General features: G+C 44.3%; 2 protein-coding genes across 3 annotated transcripts in view; one reads left to right on the plus strand and one right to left on the minus strand.

Moving 5' to 3' along the window:
• Positions 1 to 9923: 9923 nt before the first annotated feature.
• Positions 9924 to 11330, minus strand: LOC110923992. Its single transcript, XM_022168039.1, has 2 exons — positions 10389 to 11330; positions 9924 to 10280 (listed from the first exon to the last, which is right to left on the minus strand). The coding sequence occupies exons 1-2, from the start codon at positions 11328 to 11330 to the stop codon at positions 9924 to 9926; spliced, it is 1299 nt and encodes a 432-aa protein (XP_022023731.1).
• A 1906-nt stretch (positions 11331 to 13236) lies between these two features.
• The window catches only part of LOC110923119 (probable receptor-like protein kinase At5g59700), a 41312-nt gene continuing 40921 nt past the window's right edge, over positions 13237 to 13627 (plus strand). For both annotated transcript variants that reach the window (XM_035983415.1, XM_022167299.2), the window contains exon 1: positions 13237 to 13505. The gene's annotated coding sequence lies outside the window, so the exon portion shown is untranslated. The remainder of the gene's footprint in view (positions 13506 to 13627) is intronic.

Below are 13627 nucleotides of genomic sequence, written 5' to 3' on the forward strand. Positions count from 1 at the left end.
TTAAGTGAACATAAAACCTGGTCAGAGAGCCTACTGATAAATGGATTATGGGTAAAAACTTGGTTGAAAGAAATGATAAATAAATAATTTTCACAACAATCAGATATTAAAATGTTATGCCAAACAAACATATATATTGGAACTAATGGCATATGGGGAACTTTCTTTGCATAACAACCCATGTTGTGATTTGTTTAAGCTATTTTAAATATATAAATAAAAATTCAAGATTAGTTGTTTTACTGAAAGTTTTATATATTCTTAATAATATTTTGATAGAATACAAATAGCCTATTTCGAAAACCAGATACACTTTATTGGCATTTTAAAAAGATGTATGGAAGTAACCCTCAAAACCATTTGATGGGTAAAAAAATTATGTTAGGCAACAAAAAGATGTATGAAAGTAACCCTCAAAACCATTTGATGCTCAAAAAGATGTATGTATTCAAAATGTCATTGATCTGGGCAACAAACCTGGACGGCAACAAAAATTTAAGAATTGCTTAATATAGGATTCAAACCTGTATGTATAGGGAAGAAGATCGTGGATTAACCAGTAGACCATCTAAGCTTTTTTGTTTATGGGTTCACTATACATTTTACTTATGGGTTCCTTTTTATTTTCTTATATATATTTGCACTAAAAATTAAAAACCGAATGGGTTCCTGGGAACCCGATGTTTATTATTAAGTCCGCCCCTGCTTTGAGGTGTCTTATGCGTTTACGTTGTGTACGTTTCTTTCAATTCTTTGCGATGTCTTATGTGTTTACCAACATATATCATTTATAATGATCTAGTAACACTTTTTCAATACAATTATTGTATAAGATGTCTATGTATACACATCTGATTGCTATATTTGATGACAATGGTTTTTGTTTTAGATATAGTTGATATGATGATGGAAATGTTAATTTACGTTGTGTGTTATTCAAGAAATTGATGTTGGTACATCCAACCAGATGCTGGTGTCTTTTTACTTACGGACAATTATACATTTACTTTTGCAATAACGAATTGATATGTACTGTAAGTTTGAATTCATCAGTCAATTCTACCTGACACTTTTTTCTATGTTAAAGTTATATATTTTCTTCTGTATCAAAGTTTCATATTCTCCACTTTTTTTTTGAACGCCCAAAATCATTTTATATCTATATATATAAAGAGCCAGCAAGCAAGAAAGAAACTGGAAAGAAACTACAACCACAACAAAGGAAACAAACACAAAACAAACATTACAAGAGATTGACTATATTAGAATCTTTCGAGTTTTCCCACGAAGGAGTCTTCAGTCTTGCTCGGTTGGAGATTCAAAAGAAAACATCCTCTTTAATAAGGTCCACCGTCTTTCTTATTGGAATAAAATTGTCTTCAAATGTTTTTATGTTCCTCGCACCCCATATTCTCCAAACTCTCGCCATACTAACCGTATACACAATGCGTTTCTACACTTTACTACCTGGGCACTCCTTTATCATGTCTATGAGATCCTTTAGATTGTTACAATTGGTAGGGAATTTAATACGCATCCAAGTTAACATATTCCACCAAATGCTTTTAGCCCACAAGCAATTAAAGAAGATATGATCAGGAGTTTCAATCTCAATCCCGCACCGAGGACACAAAGTGTCCGGCAACGGCACTCCCCGGCAAACCAATCCATCCTTTGACGCTAAATACCCCCAGATAGCTCTCCACACTAGATAATTGCACTTCGGCGGAGCCCAATAGTTCCATTTAAAATCACTATTCTCAATCACCCCCACCCCCCACCCCCCGAACCGGCATTAAGGATATCTACGTGGACCTGTTTTGTTGAAAAAGGATCGCTGGAATCATTACTCCACCTCCACTCGTCTTTTGAATCTTTTAAGGTAATCTGGCCCAACTTGCTCATAAGGTTACCAATCTGCATCCATTCTTCGACAGAGTTCGGACCCTTTTCTCATTCCCATCTCCATTGCATACTTTCTCCAACCTTTTTCACATTAGCCATAACAGAAGCATTTTTATGTTTAGCTAATCTAAAAATATCCGGGTATACCTCTTTTAAGGGCTGTGACAGCAGCCAAGTTTCTTTCCAGAACTTGATATTTGCCCCGTCTCCAAGCTTCGCGACCAACTTATCTTCAATTTTAATACCAAGCTTCATGAGGTCCATTTCCATTTTACCAATATCTTTCCAAACTCCCGGGATGCTTTTTAAGGGGATTAAAATATCATCTTTCTTGGTCTTATGGATAGCCGTGACGACCCTAGCCCAAAGTTGGTTAGGGTCCATTTTGATCCGCCACCACCATTTGGTCAACATAGCTTGATTAAAATCCTTGATCCCCCCCCCTACCTCCTCTCCTCTTTGGTTGCACCAAAATATCCCATCTAACCCATCTAATTTTATGGCCCGTACCGGTTTTTCCCCAGATAAAATCCCTTCGAATCTTTTCAAATTCGTTAATAATAACCTTAGGGGCTGAAAAGAGCGAGATAAAATATGAAGGAAGACTCCCCAAAACCGACTTGGCTAACGTCATCCTCCCCGCAAACGAAAGATGGCTAGCTTTCCATTTTGAAAGTTTCTTATTGAACCTATCAACAATGGGTTGCTAATAACGAGCTCTCTTCATATTAACACCGATAGGAATACCCAAATACATGAATGGAAGCATCCCAGCATCGCAATTAAGAACCCGAGCTAACCGAGACACTTCACTTTCATCCACCCCAACTCCAAAAAGCTTACATTTATGATGATTAACTTTTAGGCCAGTGACGAGGTATAGCCATCTCAAAAGACGATTGAGGCTCACCACATTTTGTTCCGACCACTCCCCTATAAACAAGAAGTCGTCTGCATAGCAAAGATGGGAGATGTTAGGACCATCATTCGGAAGTTGAAATCCCTTGAACAAACCCGACTCTCTCGTCCTCTTCATAAACAAAGTTATGACTTCCATAGCGATTATGAAAAGGAAAGGCGAAAGAGGATCTCCTTGTCTCAAACCCCGCTTAAATTTAAACTCTTTCGTTGGGGACCCAATGATAAGGACCGAGCCCATCCCAGAAGCCAAACATCCCTTTATCCACAAAATCCATCTTTCGGGGAAATTCATACTCTCCATTATTTGGAAAAGGAATTTCCAATTAATGGAATGTACGTCTTTTCGTAATCAGCCTTGAAAATCAATAACTTAGACTTACTTTTTTTGCCCATGCCACTATTTCGCTCATAATTAAAGGGTTGTCTAAATATTTCTACCTCCCACAAACGCGCTGATTGCGTCGAAGAGCTCACATCATTAATAACTTTTTTCAACCGGTTTGCGAGCACCTTGGCAATAATTTTATAAATCGAACCAACCAACCAAATAGGCTGAAAGTTAGAAATCACCTGAGGGTCGTTAATTTTAGGAATCAGGGCCACAAAAGAGGAATTGCATCCTGCACTAATAACCCCACTGTCATAGAAATCCTTCATCATGGCCATAATATACGGTTTCAAATTTTCCCAAAACACCTTTTGGAACTTCAATCCTTCATCATGGCCATAATATACGGTTTCAAATTTTCCCAAAACACCTTTTGGAACTTCATAGTGAACTCTTCAGGACCCGGAGCTTTACCGCCATCACAACCTTTATTTGCGTCTTTGGCTTAAGCTTCTGAAAATTCAGAGCAGAGTAAACATCCTTGATGATCGGCTAACCTTGGCAGCCCGACATTAGTGAATTTCGGCTAGCGTCAAATAGGCTCTGAGAACTGTTTTTTAAACAAGTTTCTAACTTCCATTTTCAGCTCTATTGGATCGGAGATCCAGGTATCCCGAAATGTAACGCTCCGCTTTTTCGCACCTTCTTATTTTAGCAAGTCATGTTGTACCTTCCATATTTAGACACTTGTACTCTCTTTGTAATCTACTTTCGTTTCATTTGTAATTCGAGACTATTGATCATAACGAAAACGAAGGTATTTTATTCATGTTTGTGTTAGACTTATGTGCAATTTTCACGTTTGAACGATATATTATCATAGACTCTCGATTCGTTATTACGCTCAATGCTCGTTAAACTAGTTGAAACTCGTAAAATAGTGAAACTCGAAAGTTTCGTGAAATGAATAAACGTTTAAGGATTTTTATTCGTTATAAATATGGTCATTATTCAAATTTAAACTAATTAAATTAATTAATTTTTTTATTTAAAAAGTTTATTTTTATTAATAATCTAGTTAGTCCCGTTAGATTTTTGAAGAAACACAGAACTAATTATGAGGCTAATTAGTTGGGTTTATGTTTCTACCATGATGGTTAATCTTCTAATGATTATCTAAGCTTCGCCTGAAACGTAAGATCCTGCAAAACAGAACACCGTTACTCGTTAAGAAGGGAATATGGGGGTTTCCCTCTTAACCGGGCTCCGGCGTGAGAATAAGCGACTGCTTTGGGGAAGATAATTAAGTATTAAGAGTGAGAGTAGAGAGAATTGAATGTTTAACCTGTGAAGTGAGGTCTCTATTTATAGCCGGAGAGGTGTAAGAGGATGTGGGCTGATGGGCCTTGGGCCGGAAGGCGACAACATAGTGGATATGCTCCTTGTCTCACTAGTGTCGACCGTTAGTGGCTTCTAGAAGTTCTCCGGCGCTGGCGCGCCTTGATTGGAGCAACGTGTCGTCGTTGTCGGCCTTGTTGTTCTTCTGCCATCAGCAGACAAGTGGAGATCATGGGGCAGATGTCTCTGCCCTTTAATTGGTGCCACGTAGGCGTCCTTATGTACCTTTCATTTTCTGCACGTCAGACGATCGTGGTGCACGATTGAACAGAGCCTGCAGGATGCGGATTGGCTCCTTTTCCTGCCACCTGGACCTTTTGTACCTACCGACTCTGGTCTTGCGCTGCAACCTTTAGGCGATTCTTGCTGATCATAGAACTAGGTTGCGCAGTTTTACAGGTACTGAGGACTCTTTATCAGAATGCTAAGTGTCGTAATTGTAGTTCCCTTCTGGCTTGACCTCGCACCTTGTTAGTGGAATGTGGCATAGCTCGCGCGAGGTTGCTACTAAGAGAATTGTTGAATAAGGAGTATGGCCCTGCGCGCAGCCTTGATGAAGGCTCGCGCGGCTTTTTTGGGGCTATACCCCTTCAAGTCCTCCCAGTCCAATGCTGCACCATGCGCAAGGCAAGTGGTTGGAGCTCTGGACTTAAAAAAAGAAAATTGCAGAGATTGCTCATTTTTTTATTTGTAGGCGCGCGCGTGTAAGTGCTAACGATTGTCACGGCGCGACTACATATCTGTTAGTTGATTTTTTGTCTTGTAGCTGATGGCGCGCAGGTATCTTGGGTACCAGGTACATTGCGCGCCCCTTGGTAGCTTCCTCTTTAAGTGTTAGGGAATTTGGGCGGGAAATTCCTCAAAATTTGAATTCTGACGGTTTGGTGAGATCGTCATTGATGGTGACGTTTGAGTTGACCTCTGGCACGGGTGTCATCATGTTGGTTCTGACGGTTACGCTTTCCGTTAGGCGAGTGAGGCCCACGCGCGCGTGGTAACCGTCACTCCGGGTTTTACGCCTTACGTGGCATCTCCTCGTTGGCCACATGTGCGGCAGATGCGGCACGTTTACTCATTGCATTAAATGCGATGGGTATATATATCTGACGAGATATGGAGGATTCATTCGTCCTATACACTTTCCAACTTTTTCTCTCCAATCATCTTCCTTTAGTCTTCAAATCTTCAAACATTCGTAGAAGAACTTCAAGTTATCTCCTTCCTATCTTCAAGTTTGTTCTTGAATATTCAACTTTCATCCAAGAACACCGATGGCTGAAGAACATCCTGAAGAAAATCCCGGAGAAGAGGGCCCTGTTCCGATTCTCCGGTGGGACTTGGGTCTTTTCGAGCAGATAGTGCGGGGGTTCCGGTTTCCACCGGAGTGGGATGCTAAGTATCCCGGTCAAAACCAGACGGTCGCCGATGCGCCGCCGGGCTACATCACTTTGTTTGAAGATTTTTTCCACCAGGGGAATTTCCGGCTGCCGGCGACAAACTTAATGGCACATATTTTGCAGTTTTATGGATTTCATATTTCTCAGATGAGTCCACCTGGGCTGGTTAGGGTTCGACACTTCGAGTTCTTGTGTTGATCCCATGGCGTTGAGCCTACTGTGCAGAGGTTTCGTGCTTTTTACCAGCTTATTAGGAACATGGGTTTCTTCTCCTTTCCAAGTCGGGGAGCCGCAAAGAAGATACTGCTGAACCCTCCCAAGAGTTTCCATGACTGGAAACCGAAATTCTTCTATATTCGCGAGGAGGTGATCCCGATTGCTATGACCTTCCGCGCTTGGTCTAAGCCGATACTGAAAGAGGATCTGCCAATCCCCAAGCATGAGAAGTGGTATCAACAGTTGACCCTAACCCCTAACCGAGTATTTGGGGAGAATGTCCTTGTTGCCGCGCGCATGAGTTATCAATGGTCGCCTGACAGCAAGGAAGTTCCCATTTTGATGATTGACAATAGAGGTTAGTACTTTCTTTAGTTGTCTTGATTTCTTGCTTCGTTACTTTGTGTTTACTCATGCAAATCGACGTGTAGAGGCGCATTTGTATCAAGCTGTCTTCTCTACTTGTAGTGGTTCTATGGGCGTGCGCCCGCTCCAGGCTGGAGAAGAATACTGGTATGACCAGATTAAGGGTAATTTCATGTACCCGATTGCTGATGCATTCGCCGATCCGCCTACCGCAACTAAAGGTGCGTATATACCTAACCCTCGACCCTTGCGCTCCGTGACTTCTGCTGGGAAAGAGATTGTCTGTCTTTCCAGCGAGGAGTCCGTGGGATCGTCAAATGGAGAGCTAAGCCCACGGTCTCAAATCTTTGCAGGTGCCTTGCACGACTTGGGGATAGACCCTGAAGATAAGAAGAAAAAGCCTGTGAAAAGGAAGAAGGTTATCACCCTAGATCCTGAGGTGACCAGCAAGGGAGCTGGGAGTAGTCGCGCAACCGCTCCTGTTACTGACAAAGGTACTCTCCGTCTTCGTCAAAGTAACCTGGGGGATTACGTTATTATCAGTGATTAATTTGAAGGTTTATCGCGTATAGGTGAGAAGAAAATTGGAGCAGGTGGTTCCAAAAGCTCAGGGAGTGCTAGTTCTCGCAACCCGGATGCTGGGACTACCCGTCCTTCGCTGCGCAGGAAGAAGGTGATGAAGAGGAAGTGCAGGAAGAGCCTGCAGTGAAGCTGATAAGGAAAAGGAGCCGGGAGGCTGCGCTTGGGGCCACCGTGTTGTCGAAACCCGGTGGTGCTCCTTTGATTGGAAAGAAAAGGAACTTGCGCTCACTTTACAAATTCTCTCCTGGTTAGTATTTTGTTTTCTTGTACTTGTTATTCTCCTTTCTAATATTCTATCTTTGCAGAGGCTGAAAAGAAGAAACCTGAGAAGGGCATCACAATCACAGAGCCCTTGTAGCCGACGCTGAAAAGGCCCAAGGTTACCAAGGTCACTATCAAACCGTTCACTGCTCCTCAATCTGCTGAGAAGGAGAAACAGAAGGGTCCTGAGAAACCTGTGCAGGAAAAAGAGGTTGAGAGAAACAAAGTTGCTGACAAGCCTCCTACTGGGCCTAAGGAGCCCGAGATTACCGCCCCCATTCCTACTAGACGGCGCAAGGTTCGGGGCCAACTCCTGTTACTGGGCTCGACCAGCCCATCGCTGAGAAGGAGAAAAACTTGGAGGTGGAGAACCCCGTTGAGCCCTCGCCGACCGACACCCCTGTTCAAACCGGTCCAGCGACTAAGGAACAGACTATTTCTGCCGCTGGTGCGAGCGCTGGCTTTGCTGCAGGCCAAGCTGGCGCGGGACGGCGAGGTGCGATGCCTCACTCTCCTATAGGTCCAATGAACACTTTGGGAGATGTTTACTACAAGTCCTATGCTGAGGAAAGTCGAGGGGAAGCGCTGCATCAACCGCCATGGGGCCTGAAATAGAAAGATACTTTCCTAGAGTTCGCTCCCTGCTGTGATTGGCTTCTCAACTCCATTCCCCCTGGTGAGGTGAACCGTCAAAGAGAGCGAACCCACGGCGCGCTTTATCATGTTTATGTGGTTGGTGAAGCCAACACTCGCGTTGCTAACCATCAGATTGTTCATAAGTGGCGGACTATGGTTAGGGAAAGGGAAGAGTGGGAGTAGTACCGTGAGCGGTTGCTGAGGCAAGTGAAGAGCTTTGAGAAATCGAAGGCCGCCTTTGACGAGGAGAAGGCGAAATTTGAAAGAGATAAGAAAACTGAGGAGTGGGGCCGTGAAGGCCTTAAAGGCAAACTCCGTGCCGCTGAAGAACTCCTCTCAAAGGAGGGTGCCGATTGGAAAGCCATCTGCGCAAAGGATAACGAGCGCATGTATGCGGCACGCGCCAGGATCACCGAACTTGAGGGTCAAGTTGAGGATTTGAAGAAGAAGATGGAGGATGCGCAGGCTATGAAGGAGCAGGCTGAGGTATACTACTATCCTCTCTTGTTCTTGCCTCCGTTTGTTAAAAATTTGCTAACTCTTCTGCTTTGTACAGGCTAAGCTTAAGGCGCGGATTTCCAGCAAGGATAAAGATTTAGCCGCCAAGGATGTTGAAATCGCTGAATTGAAGCGTCGCCTGCAAGCGCAGATTGAGAGAAGCGAATCCTTGGAGATTGATCTGGAGGCTGAGAAGTCCAAAGCCGCTACTGCCGAAGAAGCCAAGCAGAAGGCCGAGGAGGCCCGCGCCATTAGCTCTTCCGCCCTTAACGTGGCTCAAAATAATTATTCAGAGGTCCAAGGCATTGTTGATACCCTGGCTTCAGAAGTAGAATGGCTGCGCGGCAGGGGCTTAGTGCTGGTAGGTCTCTTATTGACTTGTGTTTTATTTACTTTAAAAACGGTTGTTTATTCTCTTCCGCCCGTGTTGTTGTAGATGGCCAACTCCATCTTGAATGCTGTTGAGTTAGACAAAGCTGTTGCTACTTTGATAGATGCTTCACGCGCGGTTGGTCACCGTGGTGGCTATTTGGAGTGTGCGCAACATGCGACAGAGATGCTTGGTCAAGAATTTGACACTAGCCACTGCTCGGTGACTAACCAAGCTGAGGATGAGCTAGCTCGCGCTGAACATGGTTATGATCACTTGTCCATACCGGTAATGGATTTGGTTACTGAAGCGTTGAAGCATAACGATTGGTGTCAACGGTTAAAGACCATCCTTGACCCGCCACAGATGGTTGAAGTGTCTGATGAGGAAGAGTTGGCAGGTGACGGAGAAGGCGATGATGACGGCGGAGATGGTGATCAACCTGAATAGGAATTGAAGGCTTTGTGCCTTGTAGTTTTTGTTTAGTTTTTTGAATGTACAGTGTTGCGCGGTCGCGCTTCACCTAGATCGAATGAATGTTAGGTTTTATGTAACCGTTGCACGTTTGCGCTTATTTAAATATGGTGTTTATTTTTGTCCTGACCTGTTACAATTATTACATTGTTGTTGAAAACTTTGGTTAAGTTAGCGCGAATAAATGTAAGTGTGACTCTTGTGGGAGTGTAACTGTTCGGTCTCGCGCTATGTTCACGGAGAACCTTAGAGGCATAAACACAAGAGCTCGTAATTCACTGAAGTGTTTTCGTGCTAATCAAAAGTTGAACATGCATTTGTAACTCACGAAACAATGATAAAAAAGAAAACATCTCGTATGCTTTCATTAATTGGGAAACAGGCGCTTAGGCCAATCATACATTACGGATGCATAACATAAGGGGCGTTTAGCCAACATAGGAAATTAAGTAGGCGCGTGGCCAACAAGAAAGGAATGGCTCATGGCCTAAAGTAGTTACATATAGCACTTGCGCAGTTGTTGCGCGTTCCACGTGCGCGGGATGATGTGGCCATCCAGTGTTCGCAATTTCTATGCCCCCTTTCCTAGCACTTCATGGACCAAGTATGGGCCTTCCCATTTGGGTGCTAATTTTCCTGGGTGTTCGGCGTTTGAAGCTTCGTTGTCACGGAAAACGTATTCTCCAGGAGTGAAGGTACAAATGCGGACCCTAGCATTGTAGTACCTTTCCAGTTGTGTCTTGTATTTCGCTTCGTTAATACGCGCAATCTCGCGTCTTTCCTCCAGGAGGTCCATATCGAGACGGCGCTCTGCTTCATTATCAACCGTGTTGACTGCTTTCAAGCGCGGTGAGGGGAGTCCAACTTCTGCCGGGATAACTGCTTCCGAACCGTATACTAGGCTGAAAGGAGTTTCGCCGGTGCTTGTCTTTGGCATGGTTCGATGAGCCCATAGGATGCTTGGGAGCTCATCTACCCAGCCTCTTCGCTTTGTGCCCAGCCGGGCTTTTATCCCCTCTACAATACTTTTGTTTACGCTTTCCACTTGGCCGTTGCCCTGAGGATGCGCAACGGACGAGAAGGTATGCTCGATTTTCATTTTCTTCATCCAGTTTTGAAGATCCTCCGAAGCAAAATTGGTACCGTTGTCTGTGACAATTTTGAGTGGAAGACCAAATCTGCAGATGATGTGCTCCCAGATAAACTTGCGCACCATCATTGCAGTGGTTGATGCAAGGGCTTTGGCTTCCACCCACTTGGTGAAATAATCAACAGCCACGATTATAAACTTTACGGCTCCCGGGGCATCTGGGATAAGATCATTTTTGGGGCGCAGGGTCTTTGGAGAATGCCGCTGACACGAGTCGCATTTGCGCAGCTCCTTCAGGGCGTCGACATGCATCCCTGGCCAATAATATCCGGCGTTCACGATCTTCGCAACAACCATGCGTGGTCCTGCATGGATACCACAGATCCCTTCATGGATTTCTCTAATTAAGTACGTCGCGTCTTGGGGGTCCACGCAGTGCAATAAGGGACCCAAGAAGGACTTCCGATACAGAATAGCATCATTCATTTCATAATGCAGGGCTTTGTGCTGGATTTTCCTTGCCTCTGCTTTATTCTCTGGGAGTATCCCTTCCTGTAGATAGTGGATTATAGGGGTCATCCAGGATGGCTGCCCTATTTCGACCACGTTCACCTGGCGCAGCAGGACTGATGGATTTTTGAGTACTTCAATCCTTACCTCCTTTGCGAGATGCTGAAAGGAAGTTGACGCGAGCTTGCTTAAAGCGTCTGCCTGTTTGTTTTCGGAGCGATTGATGTGTACGACCCTGTATGTCATGAACTTCTGCAGCAGCTCTTTTGCTTGATCCAGATATAAGGCCATAACGTCGCCTTTTGCGTCATAGAATCCGTTGACTTGGCTGGCCATCAAAAGTGAATCAACGTGCGCTTGTAGATTTTTAGCTCCCATTTTAATGGCAAGGCGCAAGCCTGCCAGAAATGCCTCGTACTCTGCCTCATTGTTGGTATTTTTAAAATCCAACCTGATAGCGTATGTAAATTCATGCTTTTCAGGGCTCACCAGGCGCAATCCGGCTCCTGAGCCGTTCTCGTTTGAGGCACCATCTGTGTATAGCAACCATAGCCCATCTGATGTATCTTTTGTGGGAGCTTCGACGATTTCACAATTTTGACCTTTTCCGCTGGGACTTCTGTGATAAAGTCTGCAAGGACTTGACCCTTGATGGCTGGGCGCGGTCTATACAAAATGTTGTGGCCCCCCAGCTCGATCGCCCACTTTGCTAATCGCCCGGATGTCTCCGTTTTTTGTAATATCGTCCCAATGTGGAAATTGGTCAGTACGGTGATGACGTGGCTTGTGAAGTATCGGCGCAGCCTTCTAGAGGCATGTAGCAGCGCTAGTACCAGTTTCTCCATTGTTGAATATCTTGTTTCTGGATCTGTGAGCATCCTACTGACATAGTAGATTGGAGTCTGAACCCCGTTTCTTTCTACAAGCAATACCGAACCCACTGCCTTGTCTGATAATGACAAGTACAAGATGAGCGGCTCTTATTCGAACGGTGCGGTCAACGTTGGGAGTTCGATCAAACACTCCTTCATTTGCTGAAAAGCGTTTTCTGCCTCAGGCATCCATCTGAACTCTTGCTTCTTTACACAGTTGCGCAAGGTACTTATGAAAGGGTACGACTTTGAGGCGTGATTTGACAGGAAGCGGTTAAGCACGGCTAGGCGGCCGGCTAACCTTTGCATCTCTTTGATTGTTTTGGGTGAAGGCATGCGCTCTATTTCCTGGACCTTTTCTGGGTTCACTTTAAATCCTCCATTGGTAACTATGAAGCCTAAGAATTTCCCTTCCTCCATACCAAAGGAACATTTGGCTGGATTCAATTTCATGTTCACGCTTCTCAGTGAGTTGAAGGTTTTCTCGATGTCCTTCAACATTTGGTCCTCTTCAGGACTTTTTACTACCAGGTCATCGATGTAAACCTCAATGTGCTTCCCAATATCCCTAGCGAAGGTCTTGTCCATCAGGCGCTGGTATGTGGCGCCAGCGTTTTTGAGGCCGAATGGCATCTTTGTATAACAGAAGATCCCGAGATCGGTACTGAAAGTTGTCTTGTCTTCGTCTTCAAGCTTCATTTGAACCTGATGGTACCCCTTGTAACAATCCAAGAAGCACTTCCATCTGTATGGCGCGAGGGAGTCTATCTTTTTATCAATCTCAGGTAAAGAATAGCAATCCTTAGGGCATGCCTTGTTGAGATCAGTATAATCAATGCACATTCGCCATCCTCCGCTCGACTTTTCCACCATTACTGGGTTCGCGACCCAACTTTGATAACGTACTTCTCGCAAGATTCCAGCTTTGAGTAGTTCACACACTTGCTCATTCATTGCTTTTGTTTTATCTGCCCCTAAGCTGCGCCTTCTTTGGACCTTCGGTTCAACAGAGGGGTAGGTGTTTAAGCAATGCTCGGTAATGTCGCGCGGGACTCCGGTCATGTCTGCCGGGGTCCAGGCGAAGATATCCATATTCTTGAACAGTAGTTGCTTCAGATGTGTTCTGATATCTGGTGAAATGGCGTGGACGATCGTTACCGTTTGCCCATGGCTTTACAACTTAGTGGCATTTTGGGGGTGAGATAAAGCTTTAAGACCAATAGGTCAGTGTAGAATCTAAAGATGGATATTATCGGGTGATTCCGCTGATGGCATGATGATACTCCAGTATCCGTCACTGATCCAAATTGCAGTTAAAAAAAATTTTTTAACACTTTAATTTTTTTAAAGAATTCATCAATAAGGAAATAGTGGGACCCTTTCATAGCTCATAATTGAATGCCATCATTAAGAGGTTAAACCAACAAAAGGTTACAGTGATGGCCTCAGTCAATGATCAAGCTCACAGAGAATCCGAATCTCCTATTCTGAACTCGCCGGCGTCACAAACCACCGCCGCCGCTGTTGCTTGAACCGAGTTCACATCCGCAACACACACTCTCTGCTCCGGTTTTGTTTCCGCCGAGCATTGACGGAGCCTCCAACACCGCCACTCATTTCTCTTGGCCGTCTCGTCACAGCAACAACCAATTCTATAGTACATTTTGGATTTTGATTCAAGGTAGCAATCTCAGTTTTATTTCGATGATCAGTGCTGTTAACTGACTTTTAGAAATTTGGGATTTTGGGTAATGCCTCTTGCGACTTAGAAGAAGGGGTCAAAAAATAAACACTGTTCAGTGA

Source organism: Helianthus annuus, chromosome 14, assembly GCF_002127325.2.
Source record: "Helianthus annuus cultivar XRQ/B chromosome 14, HanXRQr2.0-SUNRISE, whole genome shotgun sequence".
NCBI classification, from domain to species: Eukaryota; Viridiplantae; Streptophyta; class Magnoliopsida; order Asterales; family Asteraceae; genus Helianthus; species Helianthus annuus.